At 40.9% G+C, this 21,853-nt stretch overlaps 4 protein-coding genes across 8 annotated transcripts; 2 read left to right on the top strand and 2 right to left on the bottom strand.

The window, feature by feature from the left end:
- Positions 1 to 227: 227 nt before the first annotated feature.
- Positions 228 to 1,203, top strand: LOC120806047 (torsin-1A-like). Its single transcript, XM_040156700.1, has 2 exons — positions 228 to 484; positions 577 to 1,203. The coding sequence occupies exons 1-2, from the start codon at positions 328 to 330 to the stop codon at positions 819 to 821; spliced, it is 402 nt and encodes a 133-aa protein (XP_040012634.1). The 5' UTR covers positions 228 to 327; the 3' UTR covers positions 822 to 1,203.
- A 3,365-nt stretch (positions 1,204 to 4,568) lies between these two features.
- Positions 4,569 to 8,224, bottom strand: nsa2 (NSA2 ribosome biogenesis homolog (S. cerevisiae)). Its single transcript, XM_040156937.1, has 6 exons — positions 8,057 to 8,224; positions 6,783 to 6,970; positions 6,491 to 6,641; positions 6,122 to 6,301; positions 5,744 to 5,936; positions 4,569 to 4,873 (listed from the first exon to the last, which is right to left on the bottom strand). The coding sequence occupies exons 1-6, from the start codon at positions 8,057 to 8,059 to the stop codon at positions 4,806 to 4,808; spliced, it is 783 nt and encodes a 260-aa protein (XP_040012871.1). The 5' UTR covers positions 8,060 to 8,224; the 3' UTR covers positions 4,569 to 4,805.
- gfm2 (GTP dependent ribosome recycling factor mitochondrial 2) lies at positions 7,763 to 14,453 on the top strand. Of its 4 annotated transcripts, none has more exons than XM_040156933.1 (21): positions 7,763 to 7,879; positions 8,711 to 8,780; positions 8,867 to 8,951; positions 9,682 to 9,727; positions 9,810 to 9,907; positions 10,007 to 10,132; positions 10,250 to 10,338; positions 10,431 to 10,519; positions 10,609 to 10,669; positions 10,834 to 11,019; positions 11,136 to 11,216; positions 11,305 to 11,453; positions 11,855 to 11,995; positions 12,109 to 12,208; positions 12,297 to 12,483; positions 12,578 to 12,654; positions 12,746 to 12,884; positions 12,992 to 13,177; positions 13,671 to 13,786; positions 13,872 to 14,054; positions 14,143 to 14,453. In XM_040156933.1, exons 2-21 carry the CDS (start codon positions 8,739 to 8,741, stop codon positions 14,269 to 14,271), a joined length of 2,310 nt encoding a protein of 769 aa, XP_040012867.1. In that variant the 5' UTR covers positions 7,763 to 7,879; positions 8,711 to 8,738; the 3' UTR covers positions 14,272 to 14,453. The 4 variants fall into 4 exon arrangements, with proteins under 4 accessions (XP_040012867.1, XP_040012866.1, XP_040012864.1 ...); XM_040156932.1 differs by lacking the exon at positions 7,763 to 7,879 and adding an exon at positions 8,435 to 8,601; XM_040156930.1 differs by lacking the exon at positions 7,763 to 7,879 and having other exon boundaries at positions 8,435 to 8,780.
- On the bottom strand, positions 14,435 to 20,875 carry hexb (hexosaminidase B (beta polypeptide)). Of its 2 annotated transcripts, none has more exons than XM_040156935.1 (14): positions 20,591 to 20,875; positions 20,261 to 20,418; positions 19,238 to 19,303; positions 18,493 to 18,539; positions 18,259 to 18,369; positions 18,058 to 18,159; positions 17,823 to 17,955; positions 17,512 to 17,692; positions 17,335 to 17,421; positions 17,157 to 17,229; positions 15,633 to 15,813; positions 15,143 to 15,233; positions 14,936 to 15,040; positions 14,435 to 14,820 (listed from the first exon to the last, which is right to left on the bottom strand). In XM_040156935.1, exons 1-14 carry the CDS (start codon positions 20,842 to 20,844, stop codon positions 14,757 to 14,759), a joined length of 1,653 nt encoding a protein of 550 aa, XP_040012869.1. In that variant the 5' UTR covers positions 20,845 to 20,875; the 3' UTR covers positions 14,435 to 14,756. The 2 variants fall into 2 exon arrangements, with proteins under 2 accessions (XP_040012869.1, XP_040012870.1); XM_040156936.1 differs by lacking the exon at positions 15,633 to 15,813 and adding an exon at positions 16,519 to 16,693 and having other exon boundaries at positions 20,591 to 20,874.
- Positions 20,876 to 21,853: the final 978 nt, after the last annotated feature.

Raw genomic sequence — 21,853 nt, 5'->3', positions numbered from 1 at the left:
CATGTTGAAAACCCAACAGAACATTGAGCATATAGAAACGCTTGTGGGTTTTCAAAATAGACATCAGTAAATCACAGAGCAAAATTTTGCACATTTAAGTATTTACACACTGTCAGTGTTTGCTGAGATCCACTTAATGAGGACACAGAACTACAATTATTGCAGCGGCTGCAAAATAAACTTAATACCAGCACTTTATTATTTTCGCCCACTGGTTTTTCCGGAAATAACATGTTCTAGTATAATGTATATCTCTTTGTGTTATATTGGTTTTTGATGAGTGTAAAACAGTGTGGTAAAAACAGATAATCAGCGGCCAATTCTAATATGTTGCCTGTCTATGATCTTCTTCATAGCAATGCTGGGGCGGACCGCATTGTACAGACATCTTTAGATTTCTGGAAAGCGGGACGAAATCGAGACGAGCTCGAGCTCAAAGACCTGGAAACATTGCTCTCTCTATCAGTGTTCAACGACAACCAAAGTGAGTATGAATTACATGAAATGCTGTTGTCATTATCATTCATAAACTAGCTTTATTTACTACAGGAAACATCTATTAATCTCTTCCTGTAGGTGGCTTTTTTCATACAAGTTTGATTGACAAGAACCTGGTGGACTTCTTCGTCCCGTTCCTGCCTCTGGAGTATGAACACGTCGTCCAGTGTACCATGGCCGAGATGAGAGCCAGAGGACTTCAACCAGACCGAGATGTGGCAGACAAGGTGGCCAAGGATTTAGTCTATTTCCCCAAATCTGAAAGAGTCTTCTCTGTCAAAGGCTGCAAGACAATAGAGAGCAAGTTGCACTACTACACGTAATGTCGGCGTCGGATTTACAATACATTCAATCACTATGTGCACTTTTCTTAAAGAAAACCATTATCAGCCAAATGACTAAAGAGAGCAAGTCAAGCTGACTGAACTCTACACAGGTCTCTTTGGAGGATTCTCTGTCTGACCTTGGGGCCACGAAGAGGATATCAGCAGGCCTTCTCCAATGTTGCATCTCGCTTACACTGAATGAAGGGGCTGATAAAGCGCAGAGTGCCAGTTGAATGAAAACATAATAAGATTGGAATGCTATCCTTTGTAACCGATTAAGGGGTTTGATCTCTGCTTTTATGTCACACAAGAATGAGGGTTTCAAAGATGGCGTTGTTTTCATGAGAGATTCTTAATGACTAAAGGTGTCCTGAAACTACGGAATTTTACTGTTTGGTTTAATTTTTTTTAATGTGTACTCCATACATGGATTAGTGGAAAACACCTGCCTTAATTTTTTCAACATTGTGGTTGCATCTACTATGTTATTTTACACATATGTCCACTGTACATACGAGTTCACTAACAGTCAGTGTTGGACTGTGGCTGAGGGGGGGGCGGGGGTAGTCACCAATGCAGAGCTGCTTTATAGGAAAGTCTCCCTGTTCAAATACAAAAAAAACATAAAACTGCAGAAAACTGTTCAAATGTATCATATTAAAATCAACATTAGCAAGATGTGTTTTCTACACTGTACAGCCACTTGCTTTTAATATCTAATTTGGCTAATATGATACATTACAGATAGATTCTGTTATGTATAAATAATATGTTATTGATATCTTTGTGTCTGTAGTGAAATATTGAAATATCCAGATGTAAATTTGCCTGACAGGATACTTTGAATTTTGTACCACATCTGGAACTGTAGTAGGACACGTGTGTGAACTCAGGATGGTGTTCTCCCAACAAACACACAAAAAAAAAACTTGAAATATTTTTAATTTTCTAAAATGTAGGCAGTTCAGAAAACAAAATTTGAATGAAATTGAAAATAAGATTTGGTTAATTGTCCAATTACTTTGATTTTAAAAGAAGTAAAGATTATGCCCCAATCCACGTAATAGTTTTTGTCAGAGCACAATACTTTTCCATAGTATATTTTGTCGTTCAATAGGAGGAAGTGTTAAGTCATAAAAAGCCCTGCCCAAGTTTTGTGAAAACAACTGTTCTTTTGTTTTCCTATGACTGTGAAAGAAAACTGTAGGTGTGGATGTAAAACTGACAGAGATCCTTTTGCTGTAAACACCAGGAAAACAAATCACAAATAAAATCGGAAATTTTATTTGTCACTGTTTATTCTCCATGCTTTACATCAGGTTGATGAGAACACAGCACGACTTATGAACCAGAGGGTGACGATTAAATGAAGAGGCTATACAGTGCCTCAAGTATACTTAAGTCTGAGACCACTTCCCCATACAAGTGAATGAGAAAATGGTACCAGGTAATTTTGGGCCAGAATGTTTGAAAGCAAACAAAGAAGGATCCGACTGTGAAAAAACCTGACCGTGTTACATAATCAAAACAGGACAACGGATTTATATTGTCTTGTTTCTCCTTTAGATTTTATTCTTCCGTTGCATTTTTTTTTTTTTTTTTTAAATTCCGTTTTGTTTTCTCATTCTTTCTTCTCATCTATGGTTTGGTTTTCTCATTAACAGGTGTGGTTTTACGTTTACAGTTTAATTTTTATCATTTCTAGGTTTTGTTTGTTATTGGTATGTTATATGGTTTGTTATTTTTTTGCTTTCAAACATTCTGGCCCCTAAATTACCTTCATAATTATCCAGGATCTCAAGCAGTACAAATGTCCACTTTTAGTGAAGTAGAGAAACTAAAACAAAACTTACAGGTTGCTTGTCAATGAATGACCTCTGCGACGACTCAGTACTGGGCCTGAAGACTTTTCGTCCTCTCTTGTAGATGGATGTTGGAAGCAGAGTTGGCGTTGTTTTCATGAGAGATTCTTAATGACTAAAGGTGTCCTGAAACTATGGAATTTTACTGTTTGGATTAATTTTTTTTAACGTGTACTCCATACATGGATTAGTGGAAAACACCTGCCTTAATTTTTCAACATTTTCGTTGCATCTACTTTTTTATTTTACACATCTGTCCACTGTACTTACGAGTTCACTAACAGTCAGTATTGGACCTTGTGGCTGATAGATTTCTTTATATCATTATTATATGCATTTTTACTGTACCTAAAAATAAAATTGCTTAGTTCAAAGTGTAGGTGATTGCACTATATCCCTAACCCGACTAATACACTAATGACTGAATTTTAAAGATAGTCTAGCTTCTTTTGTGCATTTCACTCACTATGGTTAGATGAATCAAAGTAGTTTATAGCCAAGGCCAGACCAATGATGCCAGCCTGTAAGGCTTTACACACAGAAACTGGTTTATCGCTAATTTGACTGTATGCTTCCGATACCGTGCATGTTTTTAGTCATGAACGCACAGATTTGTGCTCTACCTGAACCCAGGTCTGAGGCCTGTTATAAATTTGCAGTCTGTTTTGATCTGTGAATGACCTGCAGACATCTGCAGCCCACCAAGATTTATCCTGCTGTCCAGAAATCCTGTGTTTTTAAAAGCTGGAAATTATCGTAAACTGTTCCCTTCCCTTCTCTCCCTCAAACAATGAAGTCCTGTGCAAACAATAACACAGAAAGGAAGAAGCTAAAAGAAAATTCAAAGTACTTGTTTCAAAGGTCCCTGAGTGGCTGTGAAAACAGTAAATTACAGTAAAGGTTTTACAAGATTACTAAAGTAATTTTGAGAAATACTGATGTGCTGTTTTCCCTCACCACCCTGTGAGGTATTCATCCTTTCAGCTAAATCGTATGCTGGGCATTTTTAAATGTCTTAAACAAATTTGTTGTTTAATAGCTGAGTTATGGCCAGCAAATATTAGGGAATAACTATTCAGCAGAGGGGAAGAATGTTTAATGAACCCAACACTCTTAATAAATCCAGGAACATCTCGACTCTAGCAGTCTTTCGTCTTGGTAATCTTGTATAAGGTGGGTGAGTCTCACTGCTTGCTGCCACCACACTTAAACCCTCTACTTGCTCTGTTCTGGTTCTATTTCCAAGTGCAACGATAAAGGCGTGGTCTCAGATTCCTACTTTTAAATATAAGGACCCTGCCACCTTCAACTGGAGTATGCTCTGTTAGGTGATATTGTGCCTGACTGGCTCTGTGGCCTCTTTTAAGCTCTGTAAAGTGTTAAACCTCATTTGTAACAGAAATTGTTGGATCTTCTGAAGCTACTGGTCATTTTTATTCAACTTAATATGACATACTTGTTGAGGTGCTGGTAACGTTGCAATGTGGCAAGGGGAAATATTCTGAAGGGACACGGCCACCTTTTTGGCAGGGTCGATGTATGTTTGTCTAAAAAAGAAATCCTCTGCTTTGTTTATGGTGGTATTGTACTTGTGCTATTTCATTTTTCATATTATGCTTAAAACGTGTGGCTCTGTTGCTGTGAAGAATGAATGAATTAGTCTGATTACATTAGCTGAGTTCGCTTTATGGAACAGCTTAATCCCGGTTCACTTTGTTAGGATCACTCAGCCCATGCTTTCCGTAACAAGCCCTGCTTTTCTTAGCCTCCTTAATAAATACATCTTTGAATCATCAGGATATCAGCAAGGGTGTGCTTTACCGCTTAACTATTATCTTAAAATATTGAATATTTAACTAGTAAGCAAAGACAGAGACAAAGGTAAAAAAAATGATCAGGTGTCACACCACATTTATTTATATCAAATTTAACACAGTAATCACCGCATTTTCTTTTCCTTTGAGCGTCCAAAAGCTGTTGTGTTGCATCCGCCATCGCCCTGACGGTCCCAGGATTTTAAGCCCCCTTGCTTGTTGCATCTTTGTTGTCTTTGTGGTAATGAACACTCCTTGTGTAAATTAAGAGTTACCAGGCACAGTCTGTATAAAGGTTGAGAGTCTTATACCAGCAGAACTGCATTAATGCAGCCATCATTTTCTGGGTTATTTGTCACCTGGGCATATTTACCTGGGAAGTAGAAGAAATTCACAACATTATCAAATACAGTATTAATATCTATATAATATTTACATTAACTATCACATTTTGAAAAGTTTTGCAGATTAATTAAGACTATCTTTTTTTAATTGTTACTACTGGCCTTACAAATTATCAGCTAAACAGAAGAGTACATTATCTTCCAAGTTAATGTTATTTCCAACAACTGGGGTCTTTTACAAGCATGTGCATGCTTATGAGACCCTTCAGAAGTCCAGCTACGGATATACACATTGCAAGGTTCATCCAGAAATACAGTACTGTACATTAGTTTCGTGCATTTTAGATGTCTTAATTCTTATCCATCACACAATACCAAATTCATTCTGCGGCATGAGACAACGACCCCAAACATACAGTCAGAGTCAAAAATAACTATCTCCAGTGACAAAGAGAACAAGGAGTCCTGCAACAGATGGTGTGCCCCCAACAGAGTCATGATCTCAGCACCGCGGAGTCAGTCTGGGATCACATGAAGAGACAGAAGACACTGAGACAAACTAAATCCACAGAAGATCTCTGACAAGCTCACCAGGATCCCTGGAACAACCTACCTGCCAAGTACCTTGAAGGTACCTCGATGTTTTCTGTTTACTCCATTGTGTATGAAATCAATAAGTTAACTATTCATGGCATTATTTTTGAAAGCATTTTTCACCAGTGCCTAAAACTTTTGCCCAGTACTGTATACAGCTGCCTTAAACTGAAAAGCAAAGTTGGATTTATTTTTTTACGCAGACGCGTCTGAGTTATTCCCAAAAGTGGGAATAAACTTATTACTGCAGTGCATGTAAATACATTGACCAATGGGTTTATGGATTCACAGACTCGAGCACTCACCCCAGATAACCTTTCCTCCCTGTGTAACCAGGCCCAGCTCGCTGACATTGACCTCTACGACTGTTCCTTTTGTGATGACTCCCAGAGTGGTGTAGAGGGGTGAGGACGGGTTCTTCTTCACGCCAATGATGGGAAGACAGAATGTGGCCTTCAGCTCTGGATGTGTGACATGAGCCTTCTTAAAACGCAAACCCTGAATTAGAACGAGGAGAAAGAGGTCATTTAGGAATGAGGCACTTAAATTAAAACAGACATGCAAAAATTCACCTTTATTATTAAACCTGAATGCACGTAAAGGAACAGTGTAGCTGATTTGTTCAAGTGTAGAATGTCGCATGACATATAAAATGGTCAACTCAAACTATAACGCAATCTTACCATTGGTCTGATGAAACGCTCGTATTTTGGAGGTTTGCGAGTGAAGCCGTCACCGACAAAGCAAACTTTGGTGACCATTCTCTTCCAGGCTTTCTTTTGTCTCTTCCCAGTTCTGATGACTTTGAGCACTTCTGTCTCTCCCTGGGCACGCACCTTTGGCAGGGGCACCTCCCATTTGCCCTACAGAAGACATTACACATTTGTGTTTTGAAACCATCAGCATCATTTCCACACATATATATCACTTCCACAAATTTAACAACTGAAAGATACATTTTGCATAAAAGCAGAAAATCTTCACTGTGGAATGCTACTAGACAACCACCGAAAAAGGGGGCTGCTGACAAGCTAATTTGAGCGGACACTTACAGCTTTCTCTTTCCTCTTCTGTTTGATCATGTTGGAGAGGACCTTAGCACGGGACTGACCCTCTCTGTCCAAAAGGTAGGCTGGCACTGCTCCCTCTGGGGTCTTATCATCATTCTTCTGCTTGGTGTTCCTCTGTTCATGCATTTTGATGCTGCAAAGATACAAGTCAGAATTGTTGTTGATTCTGAACTGAACTGTTGATTCGGCACGGTCTTCATGTTTTGTTTTTCCAAACCAGCTATTAAAAAAAGCAATGTTAAAGATAAACCCAATTTTCTCCCTTCATACTTACGTCTTTTTCATTTGGATCTTCTCTGCATGTCTCTGTTTGTGGTACAGTTTAGCCTTCAACCCGATCAACTTCCTGGCTTTGTGCGACCTCTCATGGGCCTCACGGCTCTCCTTCTTCCTTTTCCTTTCATGGTGGTCCAAGCGGTAGCCATGCCGCTTGCGGTGCAACTCAATGTGCTCGTTCTGGGGCTACAAAAGAAAAACCAAACATGCAATTCAATTCTTCTGGATATAAAGCATAGTAAATGCACAGATTTGGTTTGGTGCAGAAATCTACAGTTTCCAGTTCCAAGTAAATTTACCACACAGGATGATGTTTAAACTTTACAGTAAAGAAGCTCTAATGTGGACCAATGTGAGCTAATAGCATGTTTAATGGTGGACGTTTGAGATACTGACAGTCAATGAATTAGGTTGTGTTTGCAAATGCTACCTTTTTCACCTCAGGAGAAAGCACTGAACTGATCTTACGTAACAAACAGGGATCCTACAGTGGCCCTTAAATGTTACATTCATTTTCTGATGCTTTCAAGATCTAAACTGGTGCAATCCCTTTCACTACAAACTTACCTCGAGCGGAAATGGTTAGTCGAGCAACAAAAAAATAATCAGCTTTTATTTTGATAACTGATTAATCGTGTCAGTCATTTTTAAAACAAAAGCGCCAAACATTCTCTGATCCCACTTTCATAAATGTGAGGATTTGCTGCTTTGCTATGTTTTATGTCACTGCAAATTAAATACGTTTGGATTGGTGATTTTTGGTTGGATAAACAAGCAATTTGAAGACATTCAAAACAATTCAGCTAGATTCCCAGTTTTCCAAACAAGTTAGTTTAGATGTCATTATTAAAGTCAACACCCAGCGACCTGTTATACCATTGCTACGTGACTGAGCACATCAGTGAGATCGAGACTGGATAAAACGTAACACATATGTTAAACCTAAAGGATTTGAAGTTGAAGAAATGTAACACCGTTCACACGTCTACAACCAAGGAGCGCACCGTATGGATGGTAAACAAGTGAGCCAACTTTCACAGAAGCCGAGCTTTCATGGCCGTACACCTGTTATCACAACTGCATCGGCCAGTGGAGGTCAGAAGGTTTTCATATAAACGCCTTAAACACTGAAACACTTTATACACAGGGCAGAGCGGCGCGGCGCGGCACACCGCCACATGTGAACCAAAGCTAATGCTACCAACACATGCTAACGTGTCAAACTGCCCGACAAAGGTCAAATAATGCCATTTAAAAAGGTTGCTTTCTTACCATTTTGTGTTTAAGGAGTTAAGTGTTACAGTGAATACTTCGCAAGTGGTGACAGTTGGTACAGATGCCGAATATTTCGTGTTTTTTTCTTGAGGCTGGGGTCCTTTAGATGTTGTTTTCCCCGGAGCCGAAACTTAGAGGAAGTACGTCATCCGGATGCAGCGGGTTGTCCGTAGGCTTAATATGAACGGCTTATCATCAAACTGGTTCTTATTAAGGGAAATTACTTTATTGTTATTGTTTTGAATAGAAATAATTTAGTATAAAATTAGTGAGTAATTTTATTTATATATATCAAACAATTTTGCAGTGGGTAAAATTTACGGAACCGGTTTTGTTTTCATCTCCGGAACTATAAGCCTCACACTCTTGTTCCTATGAATATATTTTGGAGCTGTGCCTTATGAAAGCGTGACTTTTTCTTTTTTTTTTTCTTTTTGACAGTTTTCAAGATGACTCTGTTTTGTAGGACGTTTTAATGCCTTTTTTATGCTTTCATTCTGCTGACTATAGCAATAGTCTCTGTGTCCTCCTCTTTTTCATTGGTATGATGTAGCCATTACAAATCGACTGACATTGCTCCGTCCGGGCTTCTTTTTGACGAATGTTTCGACCACTATGACTCACCTGAGGCTTTGTTTCATCCCGAGGAAGAAGCTTGGAAGATAAGCAGACATAGAAGATGCGTGTTCAATCCTTTCGCACATTTGGCAGGATGATCTGGGTAAGATATAGCTTTTCCAAAATACTAGCTGTCAGAAATATATTAACATCATGCTGAGTTCATAACTGCGTCGTTGTCATTCACAGGGAAGGTATTTCTTAACTGCAGGGCTCCAGAGCTGCAGATGCAGAGTGAGTTGTCATGTAAAGAGACATTTCAGCTTTCTTCCAGGTACGTTGCTTTTCTTAACTAGATCCATTGAAATCTATGTTTTAATTAGTTGATTAGTCAAGCAAAAGGAAACTAGTCCAATTTTGGTAATCAATTACTGGATTCAGTCATCTATCAGGAATAAATGCTAGACATTTGCTGGTTAATATAATATCATGTAATATAATATAATATGATAAAACATACATTTGTTTGTGGATTTTTTTCAGTTTCACATCATTACACAGAAAATCTTTTATTTTCTTGACAAAATAGTCTCACTACCTCAAATCCCATTCAATACCTGGGGGTTTGATCATACCACATGATCCTCATCAGCAGATGTGTTTGCCCCGTTGTCATGGAAATGGAGATTTTCATATTTCCATTTTTTTTCTGAGCGCTTACGAGAAGTCGATCTGAGAATGTAAAAAGAATGTATCGGATCATATCTGTGATTTGAAGAACATCTGCTAAATGAAGGTAACATGATGTGATTGAAAGCTCCGGAACTGCTACGAAATGGAATTTGTTTTGTCAGCTGCTGTTTGCAAGGTCGAGAATGAACTTATACTTTTTTGGTTTGTTGTTTTGATCAACACAAGAAGCCGTGCATTAGTCATTATTTTTGACATTGTATTATTGATCAATCTGTAAAATAATGGAAGACATAGTCAGTAATAGAAATGTATACACAGCATCACTCATTCAATCAGATCATCATAATTGTACTTCACGTTCACTGTCATAGATGATGTCAAATCATTGCGGGCTGTGGTCAACCCCGATATATCCAAGTAAGTAATTGCATTCAGCGGTCAGTTGTTTGAAATGCTCTTTAGATCCAGCTCCATTCTAACTTGTTTACTGTATCTGCAGGATCCGAAACATCGGCATTATGGCCCACATTGACGCAGGAAAGACGACAACCACAGAGAGGATGCTTTATTACTCGGGCTACACAAGGGCACTGGGAGGTGTGCGTGAGAAAGCGATGTGAAGATTATTACTTATTTATAACCCATAGGCTGTCTGTATGTTTCTGTCTCTCACTTTATTTCTGTCACTGCTTTTAGACGTAGACGACGGGGATACAGTCACAGATTTCATGGCTCAAGAGAGGGAGCGTGGCATCACCATACAGTCGGCAGCTGTCACATTTGATTGGAAAAGTCATAGAATAAACCTCATAGACACCCCAGGTGGAAATATTTTATGAAAGCATCCTTGTCAGCCTAAGATATCCCAGTGGAAATGAGAAGAGGCAGCCACTCAAACATTACTCGTGCGTGTGTGTGTGTGTGTGTGTGTGATTACAGGACATGTTGACTTCACTCTCGAGGTGGAGCGGGCGCTTCGTGTTCTTGATGGGGCTGTCGCAGTGTTTGATGCCTCAGCCGGTGTTGAGGTTAGCCCACTGCTTTCAAACCGCTTCCTTTTTCATGTTTTAAAAAAAAACAAAAAACGGGGTGCACTCTAAAACTCTGAAAACGCCAACAGGCTCAGACTCTGACCGTGTGGAGACAAGCAGAGAAGCACCACGTTCCCTGCGTTTGTTTCCTGAATAAGATGGATAAACCTGCAGCCAAGTGAGTGACTCAACAGTCCAGACATATACAACTTATTTTTCTTTTTTCAAAATTTCACTGGAAACTATCTTTCATTTTTTGTCTCATAGTCTGAGTTTTTCCATTGAGAGCATAAGACAAAAGCTGAAAGCCAATCCAGTCCTCCTGCAGGTAGGCCTGTAGAAAAACACAGCAAAATAAGAAAAAAAAAGAGGTGAATCTTTGATGAAGGGTAACTATTAAAGGCCATTAAAGATATTACAAAGAAAGTAAGTGTGAAAAAACCAAGTGGGAGTATGTCAGTGTTTATTTGTCTTGTCAATCTTGTTTCGTAGATTCCTGTTGGCAGCGGCAAGAACTTCACAGGTGTGGTTGACTTGTTAACCAACCAGAAGCTGATATGGAAGCGAAGATCTATGGGAGATGATGGACGAACGTTTGAAAGCAAACCTCTTGACCAGTCTGATGAGCCAGAACTCTTGCAGGAGGTCAATGAGGCCAGGGCAGCTTTAATTGAACAGGTACACGTCACATCATTTTCAGCAATGCTGACACGACTTTTACATAAAGAGATGTTAAAATGTTCTTGATTTTTTTTTCCTTTTTCTCCAGTATGTGTTTCTGTTCCCAATCACAGGTTGCTGATCTGGATGACGAGTTTGCTGAACTGTTGCTAACCGATTTTAGTGACAGTTTTGACGCAGTTCCTTCAGTCAAAGTGGGTAATGTATGAGTCCGATTCATAAGCCAATAAAGTAGCAGAGGTCCTTGTGAATCCAGGGTAAATTGTGCTAACGTGTCTCCAGCTACAAGAGGCTGTGCGGCGGGTGACTCTGGCCCGTAAAGGCGTCCCGGTACTCTGTGGGAGCTCTTTGAAGAACAAAGGTGTTCAGCCTCTTTTAGATGCCATCATTGCCTACCTGCCAGCCCCCAATGAACGGCACCACGACCTGGTGTGAGTGGACTCTCTAAGATATAACTGAGTTAGACCAGAACTGTCAGTGGAGTATTCGACGACTGTTGCTACCATTCTTTAAAACAACTTTGTTGTATGTGATTGCTCTCATCTACTGTATACGGACTCATTTTGTCGGCTGTGTAGTAATTTTCCTCGTTAATTGGAATTTAATGGGCATGAATGAGCTTGAGTTATTTTACAAAACTGATTTACAGATATCTTCTCTGGTGCTGCATAAATTGTCACAGTTAATGGCAAATGGACAAAAGATGTATAAAAAGTGAGCAAAAATTCCAACCATGCTTGAACCGTCCTTCAATGAATGTACCATGCTGGTATGAAATATGTTTCTCTAGACATTTGACGGTAAGCCCTGTTAAACATTCATCCTCCCACAGGCGGTGGTACAAAGATGACTTGTGTGCTCTGGCCTTCAAGGTTCTCCATGACAAGCAGCGTGGTCCTCTGGTGTTTCTCAGGATTTACTCTGGCACCCTGAAACCACAGACGGCCGTCCACAACATCAACAGGAACAGCACGTACGTAGCTTCCATTACAGTGTTACAAACCGGACTGACCTACCAATCAGCCTGACACAAGTCATTCCTGTGATGTGTCAGGCATTTTCATATTTGTATCATGGTGTCTGCAGTGAGAGGATGAGCAGGCTGCTGGTGCCGTTCGCTGATCAGCATGTAGAAATCCCCTCAATGACAGCGGGCAACATTGCGCTAACTGTAGGACTGAAGCAGGTAGAACGTCACATGCCGTATTCCTTATTTGCCATATTGAAGATTTTCTTCCTCAAAAGGTTATTCATTTTTTCTGCTTTCACTTAAGACAGTCACAGGGGACACCATCGTTTCATCCAAGGCTTCAGCAGCAGCTGCAGCCCGCCGAGCCCAAAATGACAACGGGATGGGGAAAAAGCGCGGGGAACACGCGACCGTGGTGCTTTCAGGAGTGGAGGTCCCTGATCCCGTCTTCTTCTGCACTATAGAACCTCCCACCATGGCCAAACAGGCTGGTCAGTGACGGTTATTATAGTTTTGATACACATGCGCAAGAGCTTAGCTGTAGCCACTCACATATTTATGTTTTGTTTTGTTTTGTTCTGAAAGATCTTGACAATGCACTTAACTGCCTCCAGAGGGAAGACCCCAGTCTTAAAGTCAGGGTTGACCCTGACTCCGGGCAGGTAATACCATCATTGGATTAACCAGGGCGTCCTTTAGTCAGAGCATCTGCCACAATGAGCCAACTCCATGTCCTTCACTCTCCATTCTCAGACTGTTTTGTGTGGGATGGGAGAGCTGCACATCGAGATCGTCCATGATCGGATCAGAAGAGAGTATGGCATAGAGACTCACCTTGGACCACTACAGGTGGCTTACCGGGAGACTGTTCTCCATGAGGCCTCTACTACAGGTAACGCAAACAGATATTTCTTATTCGGTGCATTTGCTGGGGGAGAAATAACTCCTGCCAACTACATACTGCTCCTGCATTGATTTTCCTCATTGCTTATAACGCAGACACACTGGACCGGACAGTTGGGGAGAGAAGACATGTTGTGACAGTGGAGCTCGCTGTCAGACCTGTGGACATCTCCTCTACAGTTGGTTCCTGTGAATTAGCGTTCACAGAGAAAGTTGGGAGGCAGCTACCACAAGAAATGAAAGATGCAGTGGAGAATGGAGTGCACAGCTCATATCTTCAAGGTACTACTGACTAAACTCATTTATTCTCTTTCTTAAAGCCCCTGAAAACTCAGTCTCAAATTTAAATTATTTCTCTCTAACATTAAATATTCATGAAAGTTTAAGTTCTGACAAAAACATTCTTACTTAACACTCCAAAACTCAGCTGATTATCTTCATCAGGACTGCATGGGTTCCTTATCTAATCAGAAACTGAGATTGAGATCTCTATTACAAAACAGACATGAGAACAAAGTACAGACTGTATATCCATCACAAATAGACAATTCAGCCACATGATGCAATCGTCTCTCTCTCTCACACACACTCTCACCAAAACTGTTCAAACTCTGGCAAAAAAATTGTATGTTTGAGTAGGACCTCATTGATCACAGTAAGAAGCTGACTGAGAAAATAGCAGGAGTAAACCTATCATGTCCTTTTTAAATCGAAAGGTTGTATTATATGAAGCTCACTGATACTCATTATTTTCGATGTCTGCTTACAACTTCAGGTCCATTGCTAGGTTATCCTTTACAGGGTGTTTCTACACAGATCCAGAGTGTCAACATGGAACCAGGAACATCTCCAGCCATGGTGTCTGCCTGCGTGTCCCGTTGCATGCTTAAGGTAAAACATTATGGGCTCCCATGTCGCGAGTTGAAACTACAGGCTTGTCAGTAGATGAGCTACAGTCGTGTTCCTTTGGACGCAGGCCCTGAAGCTGGCAGGAGGCAAGGTCCTGGAGCCAGTAATGTCACTGGAGGTGACAGTCGGGGAGGAACACCTCAGCTCCGTGCTGGGGGACTTAGCCCAAAGACGAGGTACCGTCAGAGACATCCAGAGTCGTCATGACGACAAGGTGCTGCTAGCGACCGTGCCTTTGGCAGAAATGATGGTGAGATGACTCCCGATTCAAACATATTGTCTGTAGATTTTCGGTTTGTCATCCTGAAAATTACTATTCACATTTTTCCCTTGTGAAGGGCTATTCCACCATCCTGCGAACTCTAACATCTGGCAACGCCACCTTCTCCCTGGAGCTGGACAGCTATGAGGCCATGAACCCCCAGGACCAGAACACCCTTCTTAAAAGAATGGCTGGCCTGCTGTGATTCATGTTCGTAACCCTGTAACAGATCAGGCATGGGACCAATGGCCTTCTGAGACACAGGCACAGCTACTACCCAAACAGACTTTTCAGATTTGACTAAAGTAAAATGCTATTGATAGTGTGAATAGCCACTACTGGATAAAGCTGACGATACATATGGAAAATAAATGTGCAGCCAATTTATTCGTCATTTCATTTTTTAAATACAAAAGAACCAACTAGCACCTAAAATTCACAATCAAATATACAAACATTAATTTAAGAAAAAAAGAACAAAAAAAACTGCTTTCGTAATTTCAGGATGTTTATAGAATTAAATGTGATCAAGAGTTCTGTAGAGCAGATTCAAAAAGGATGATGTGCCTCAGTGCTTCTCTACAAAGGCTGTTTGGCGTTTGATTTCTCAGTTTAAAATGCAAGCATGGAGTTGATCGAACATGGATTTGATTCCATCTCCCGTCCCCATGGCCAGCCTCTCAGGTGTTTTCAGATACCTTTGTACTCATGGGGACAGTAGCTGGAAAACAACGGCTCAGCTGGGATCCCGCGCCTTAGATATGAAAAGATAGTTTAAATGAGAAATGTGTGGAGACTGGTCCTGTGAATTATCTTTCACAAAGGAAGTAGATGCAAGTGACTAGTATGAAGAGACTTCCGATACTTACTCCACCATACGACAGCGGTGCATGGACAGTCTGTTGAAGGCATCGTTGATGTCAGTCACGTCCTTGGCACTCCACAGACGCTCTGCCACAGCACTGGCACGAGGCCTGGGAGTGATGGAAGATAAGAAAAGTATCAGTCTACTGTCATGTGATGTGCCCAGATTCAAAATACATGAACTCTCTGATATGAGTTTATCAAGGAATCACCAGAGTCTGGGTGTCAGGTTGGTGGCGTCCACATATTCTCCCCACAAACAGGCTTCTCCACCAATCACAAGTTTCTTCTGCTCTTCAGTTCCTGTTTTAAAATGTAATGTGATGAGATTAGGCAGCACAACCAACATCCAGGGAATTTAAAAATCCACTTGACTAGAGGAAATACGATAAACTAAAATAATACGCTTAATTTAGTTGAATTACAATTATGTGGTGTTTTTCTCCCTCCCTGATCATTTCCATCTGTTCATTCAACAGGCTTACACATTTGCACAGGAGTGACAGCTCCATGACATTTCAGATCTGTGTCAGGAGTCAAACAATACAGCTAATAAAAATCTGAGTCAGATCAACAATGGAGCAATAAAACAGATCCATATTACTGGGGCAAACTCCCAAAACCCTTACGTAAATACTGGGAAAAGAACAAAAGACAAAAACAACACACCTTGCTGAATCAATCAATCATGCGGACACAAACCATTAAAATCCTGCGGGTCTGCCTTGTAATAGCCCTGCCAGTCCTGGCCGTAGGAGATACGGTTCAGGTACCAGGGCGTGGACAGCAGGGTCTGGTACCCTGATGATGTAACATTTGCCATCTCATTCTGGTATTGCTGCTGGTTTCCTTTCCAAACGTGGATAAGTGTGTCTGGTTTCAGCTACACAGCATATAGATATATATATAGATATATATACACACACACACATACACACACATAGAAGTATCAGTATTAGCAAGATAAGAGGGCTAAATTGAGTGGGGGTGGGGGAGCATGAAGACGAAAATGTCCGAGCCTTCTATTGTTTTGAATCCATTCAAGACAATGTGTCTTGTGTTTTCACTTTTGCTTATGTTCCTTTGTAATTATGTGCAGAACATAATTGTCACATAATCTGCATGGTAAGGAAGTGCCCAAAAACTGGGGAAAAAAAAAAAAAAAGGTTCAGTCCAACTTTCGTCTTGGTCCATGTTTATGGAGGACCAAACCTGACTTATTTTGCACTGGCTTGTGGACGTGAACCTAAGACTCCCAGGACCAGGTGTGTACCTTCTAGCCATTTTATTTGCGCATCCAGCTGATTGGGTTATTTTTTCCAAAATACACCAGGATTGGTCCTCCATAGTGAATTCCATCAACCCATGAAAGAAGCATCTGAAACCACCAACCGCACTGCCCCATGTTCATGTCTGTCTCTGACTTTCTCTCCTTGTCACAACTGTGCAGTTTTCAAGCGCAAGCCTGTTGAACAGAAGCCAGAATTCTTTCCTCCCCTAAAATAACCCAAGCCCAAATCAGAGTGTTCCTCCTCCAAATGATCTGATTCAACATAAAGACACTTTTTTTTTTTAAATGAAAACTGACCGTTGAAGTTGAGTGGCTCAACCTTGTAGTACTTCTGCCAGTCCTGTGCGTAGCTAATTAAATCTAGGTACCATGGGGCGGAGAGGATGGTGGTGTATCCTGCTGCCGTCACCTTGCTCATCTCCTCATTAGACCCACCGCCGATCCACACATGCACTACTGTGTCTGGCTTTAGCTGGAATTGTTACAGGCCAAGCTGCTGTTCTTAGGTTAGATACTACATGGAGTTGATTGTAAGGGGTAAAGGAACAGTTCAACATTTTGGGAAAAACGTTTATTCGCTTTCTTTCCGAGAGCTAGGTGAGACGATAGATAGCGCTCTCATGTCTGTATACTGAATATGAAGCTACCAAAAGCAGACAGTTAGCTTAGCTTAGCAAAAAAGGCTGGGAACAGGCGGAAACGGCTAGCCTGGCTCTGACCAGTTTCCAGTTTTTCCAGCAAGGTAATGTATGTAATGCTCAGACATGAAGGTGGTATTGATCTTTCCTTTTTTCCCAGAATGTCAAACTATTTTCACACAGGATGAAAAACAAAAACACAAATGACCTATAAATGTTGAGAAAGTACTTATTCATTCCTTAACTCTAACATGGAAAAATCTGTTGATATAGCATTGCACACAATTTCTCTTTTACCTTAACACCATTGTCAAAGACCTCCTGCCAGATCATGTAGCCCTTCTTGGTAGTGGTGACAATATCCAAGAGTCTATCAGATCAAAAAAAAATTTTGGAAAATCAAATGATTTCTCTCAAATAAAGGAATAAAACTTAGAGATCAATCAGTATACTTTAGTATAAATGAGAAACACACTTCTGGATGTAAAATGATTCCAGTTTGCTGTAGTCTTGTCCGAAGCCATGCTGATCCATAAACTTCTGAATGTCGGGGTTGGACTTCCTGCAGGGCAGAGCAAAAACAGCAGCCAATATTAACCGCCGCCTAACCTTCGATGCCGAGAGGTTTCCGACATTGTGTACGCGGTCTCACCAGCAGGTGAAGTCCACCTCATCACCCCCCAGGTGAACGTAGGCATCGGGGAACACAGTGCTGATCTCGCTGAAGAACTGCTTCATGAAGTCATACGTGGTGTTCAGGATGGGGTTTACTGGTCCGAAGGTGCCAGAGGGTTTGGAGCCAGAGTAACAGGGTGTGAGCAGATCTGTTTGGCCTGAGTGGGAAAGACAGACAGACAGATATTAATTTTTTTCAATGCTTTACAGTTTTCAGATATACCATTGTACTACGTACAAGAAGGGCGGTAACTCGGAACGTCACCAAAGTCGTCCACCAAAACTCACCTTTGCCCCAAGACTGTGTGTGTCCTGGAGTGTCGAACTCTGGGACGACGCGAATGCCTCTCAGACGGGCAAACTCAATCACCATCTTCACATCAGCAGGTGTGTACACGTGTGTGTATGGATGGTAAGCTCCCTGTGAACGATGTAATGAATGGCGGATTGTGACACATGCAGCGTCATAATATGAAGAGCTGTACTTGTCTTTGCCGAGACCAACAACCGGGTCTTTACTGACCTGCTTGCTCAGCTGCGGGAACGTTCGGCTCAGGTAAGGGAAGGACGGATCATCGACGATGTGCCAGTGGAAGACATTGAATTTGTTCATCGCCATTGTTTCCTGTATGAATGAACAAAAGGAAAATTAAAAAACAATGTATTTACATAATGGATAAAATTAAAAACAAGAAAACAAAATAAGCAGCTCTTACTGACGCACCAGATTAGCCAAGATGACTTTAATGGGCAGGAAATGCCGAGAGCTGTCCAGTAAGATGCCTCTATGTGCAAATCTGGGGAAGTCACTGATTGCTGTGGAATTGATGCTTTTCTGAAGTGAAAATAAGTTTGAGTTGAAACCTGGCCAGCAGACAAATTTTGGATGTCAAGTGCAAGAAAATTTCCTCATTATGATAAGAAAGTTAGATAGATAGTCACATTGTCCTTCACTTACAGCTCCGTATTCATCTTTGTACACCAACTGGCTGAAAGTTTCCAAACCTAAAAACCATGAAAACAAAATTTTCAAATGGAAAAAAACCCCCAAAAACTGTAACTGTAACTGTAACTAATCATGTTTAGTTCTTGGAAGTCAACTGATCCCAATGCTAGATATGTTGGCGAAGACTCCCGTGTTTGTCCGTTAACTGTGAAACTGCGGATTAGACAAACAAGATGTGACGAGTTGATTAGTGACTTTTAGAGCTGCTGGTAGGCAGATTGTATTACCTTTTAAAAACAGGGCCAGGCTAACCATTTCCCCCATTTCCAGGCTTTATTCTATGCTAAGCTAACAGTCTCCAAGCCGTAGGTTCATGTTTCGCATACAGACATAAGAGTGGTGTCAGTCTTCACGTCTGAATCTGCGCCGCAAGAAAGCGAATAAGCCCACGTCAGAAAATATTCAACTATTCCTTGTAAGCTAGTTATCAAGAAAAAATGTCAAATATCAACTGTTTCCAGCTTTGTAGATGTAAGGATTTTCTGTTTTTCTCCATTTTCATTCATTCATCTTGTAAAGCGCATGTCTTTGGGTTTCGAGACCACCGATTGAATATAAATACATACATAAATATCTTCAGATGGATCAGCAATGGAAATAATTTTCCTAATGCAGAATTTGCTGTGAAATGTTGCAACAACAATAAAAAAAAAAACAAAAAAAAACAACAACAAACAAACAAAACAAAACACCTTACCATGCAGGGCTCCCCAGACATTTGGTGCTTTCAGGACGGCAAACGGCTGCCCCACTGACAGTTCATCTGTGGACACAAACAGTTGCACATTGCATGTAAGTCTTCAGTGTAGCCAAAGCTTGGCAGGTGGTACTGCCAAGATATGGTACTGGAGTCAGGGTCTTAAGGGGGGGGGGTCTTTAAACGTTTGGTCTAGATTAACCGCGTTAATCCAGGTATTTTATAAATCTGGGGTATAGACCCTTTCTCTGCTTGTAAAATGTGGTACGAAAAATCAGAAAAAAGAAAAAAAGATGCCCCATGTCGTCAAAGAATTCATTCTTAAGTAAAAGTACCAACACAGCAATGTAAAAATGTTCTGTTAAATGCGAAATTAGTGCATTTTAATTCCGGTTTAAGAAAAAGTAAATAGGTATTATTAGCAAAATGTAAAGTGTCAAAAGTGAAAGTATTCATAATGCAGAAAAATGGTCCCTTTGACTTTTTTACCATTAAATATAAACGTATGACATTATTGGATTATTACTGATGCATTCATGTGTCAGCAGCATTCTACTGTTATGGCTGGTGGAGGTTTGACAACAAAGTTTTAACAACTTAACATATTTATTGAGCAGGTTAATCTTTAACAGTGCATCGTGTTTTATAAGTCCATCATGCTCTCACTTGTCAGTTTATTATCAGGTACACCCATTTAAAACCAACGCAGTCTAATACAACAGTCCTGAACGAAATTATTATGGTTTTGTTTGACAAAATAATAAGAGGAACACCTATCAACAAATTGGTCACACAGTTGAATCAACACCTTTCTTTAAAAATAAAAAACATAGTTTCAACAGAAACTGAACACTGAAACCTTAATGACGGTAGGAATTATTACAGGACTATTAACTGACAACTGAGTGTGTGTGTGTGTGTGTTGTCTGTAAAATCTTATCTGTATCCATCTGTCTCAGTTACACTCCACCCCCGGTGATGAATATCAGGATTAAATGTCATATCAACGAGGAAGCGACTCACACGACTCGTTGGACGCCACGGTGGGGAAACCGTCGCACTCGGAGTCCGATGCTGTGATCCACACCTGCAGCTCCGTCAGCTCCGAGGGGCCTGCTCGCCTGCTCTTGCTCTGCCCCTGCCTCTGCCTCTTAGCGCCGCCAAACAAGTATTCGTAATACCTGCGGGGAGAGACAGGAGAGGTGCTTCTGCATGCCGCGACTGGTCCCTGAACGCAGCACGACGCTTTGTTTTCACCCAAGAGGAACTGAGAACGGAACTCACTGAGCTAAATATGTATTATAATATATATACACACACACATATATGTGTGTATATAATCCAGCTTCTCACCTCCTGTACGCATTCTGCAGGACGCTGCAGCTCGGGCCAGCGGATGAGTCTTTGGCGTCCACAATTCTGAAGCTGGAGGTGCTCAACTTCAATGAAACCTCGGAGATCTGCACTTTCTGCGGCAGAGGCCACAGAGAGCCGTACCTCGAAGCCTGGACGACGGGCTCGGCCCGTCCGCCGACGCGGTTGTGCTCCAGCCCCTCGCCAAAGCCGAGGACCAGCGACAGCAGCCCGAACCCCACGGCGGTGATCATGCTGACCGAAGACGGTGAAGTCACAAGACCCGGAAAGTAGACAGCGGCTATAGCTCGCGGGGGGCGGGGCTTCTGATGCGGAAGTCAGTTTTGTGCAACACAGTTAAAGAGGAACCACTACTTGCTTTTTTTTGAAAAACACACACACACACACACACACACACACACACACACACACACACTCTTTATTCATTTTATAAAAAATTATCAAGCTAAATGTAAACTGCAAAGAATGCAACGCAACAGAACGCAATACATCTTAAGTCAGCTTTATTTATAACATACACGTACAGGCCGTTATCCTCGATGGCATCTGCCGGAAATAAGCGAATAAATAAATAGATAAACTACATTTCCATTGCAAAAGTAAAGCCTGAAATGCAAAAGAAAGGGGTTTGCATAAAAGCAAATGATCGCAAACATTTAAGTGAAACAAGGATAAATTCAAATTGAATTCGAATTTTAAAAAGGACATGTTGAAATACGTGGTAGATAAAGGCAAAGTTTAAGAAAAAGTTTTCAGATATGGAGTCCCATGTAATGTAAATAAGCAAATAAATAAAGCATCATGACCACTGGAAACTAGGTTGCCATCCGAGCTGCAACTGACAACTCACAATTAATCATAAACTGTCAGAAGTTAGTAAAAAAAAAAAGAAGTTATAATTTCCCTCAGACCTCTGACACATCAAAAACAAAAGGAATCGTTTAAGAAATCTGAAAGGCTTCACAACTGGGAGGGGGAAAATGAATGAGAAGAAATACACATCTATAGGAATAATCGAGTACTCAATAAATGAGGATAAATTACTGTGACTTATAGATGCTATTTATCTAAAGAGGCTTCTTCACTAAATGTTCTGGATGAATCAACTGAGACTATGCAACAGCGGCCACTGTGGCCACAAGTAGCCATTACAGTCTAATGGCAGCAGTGAAAAAAAAGATTTTTCCAAGATCCATTTGTGGGGCTTGCCTGTTTTACTTCTGTGATAAAATAAATAAATGT

Source organism: Xiphias gladius, chromosome 20, assembly GCF_016859285.1.
Source record: "Xiphias gladius isolate SHS-SW01 ecotype Sanya breed wild chromosome 20, ASM1685928v1, whole genome shotgun sequence".
In the NCBI taxonomy this organism is placed as follows: domain Eukaryota; kingdom Metazoa; phylum Chordata; class Actinopteri; order Istiophoriformes; family Xiphiidae; genus Xiphias; species Xiphias gladius.
Note: the sequence above shows the minus strand (reverse complement) of the source record. Positions and strands in the feature narration are given on the sequence as shown.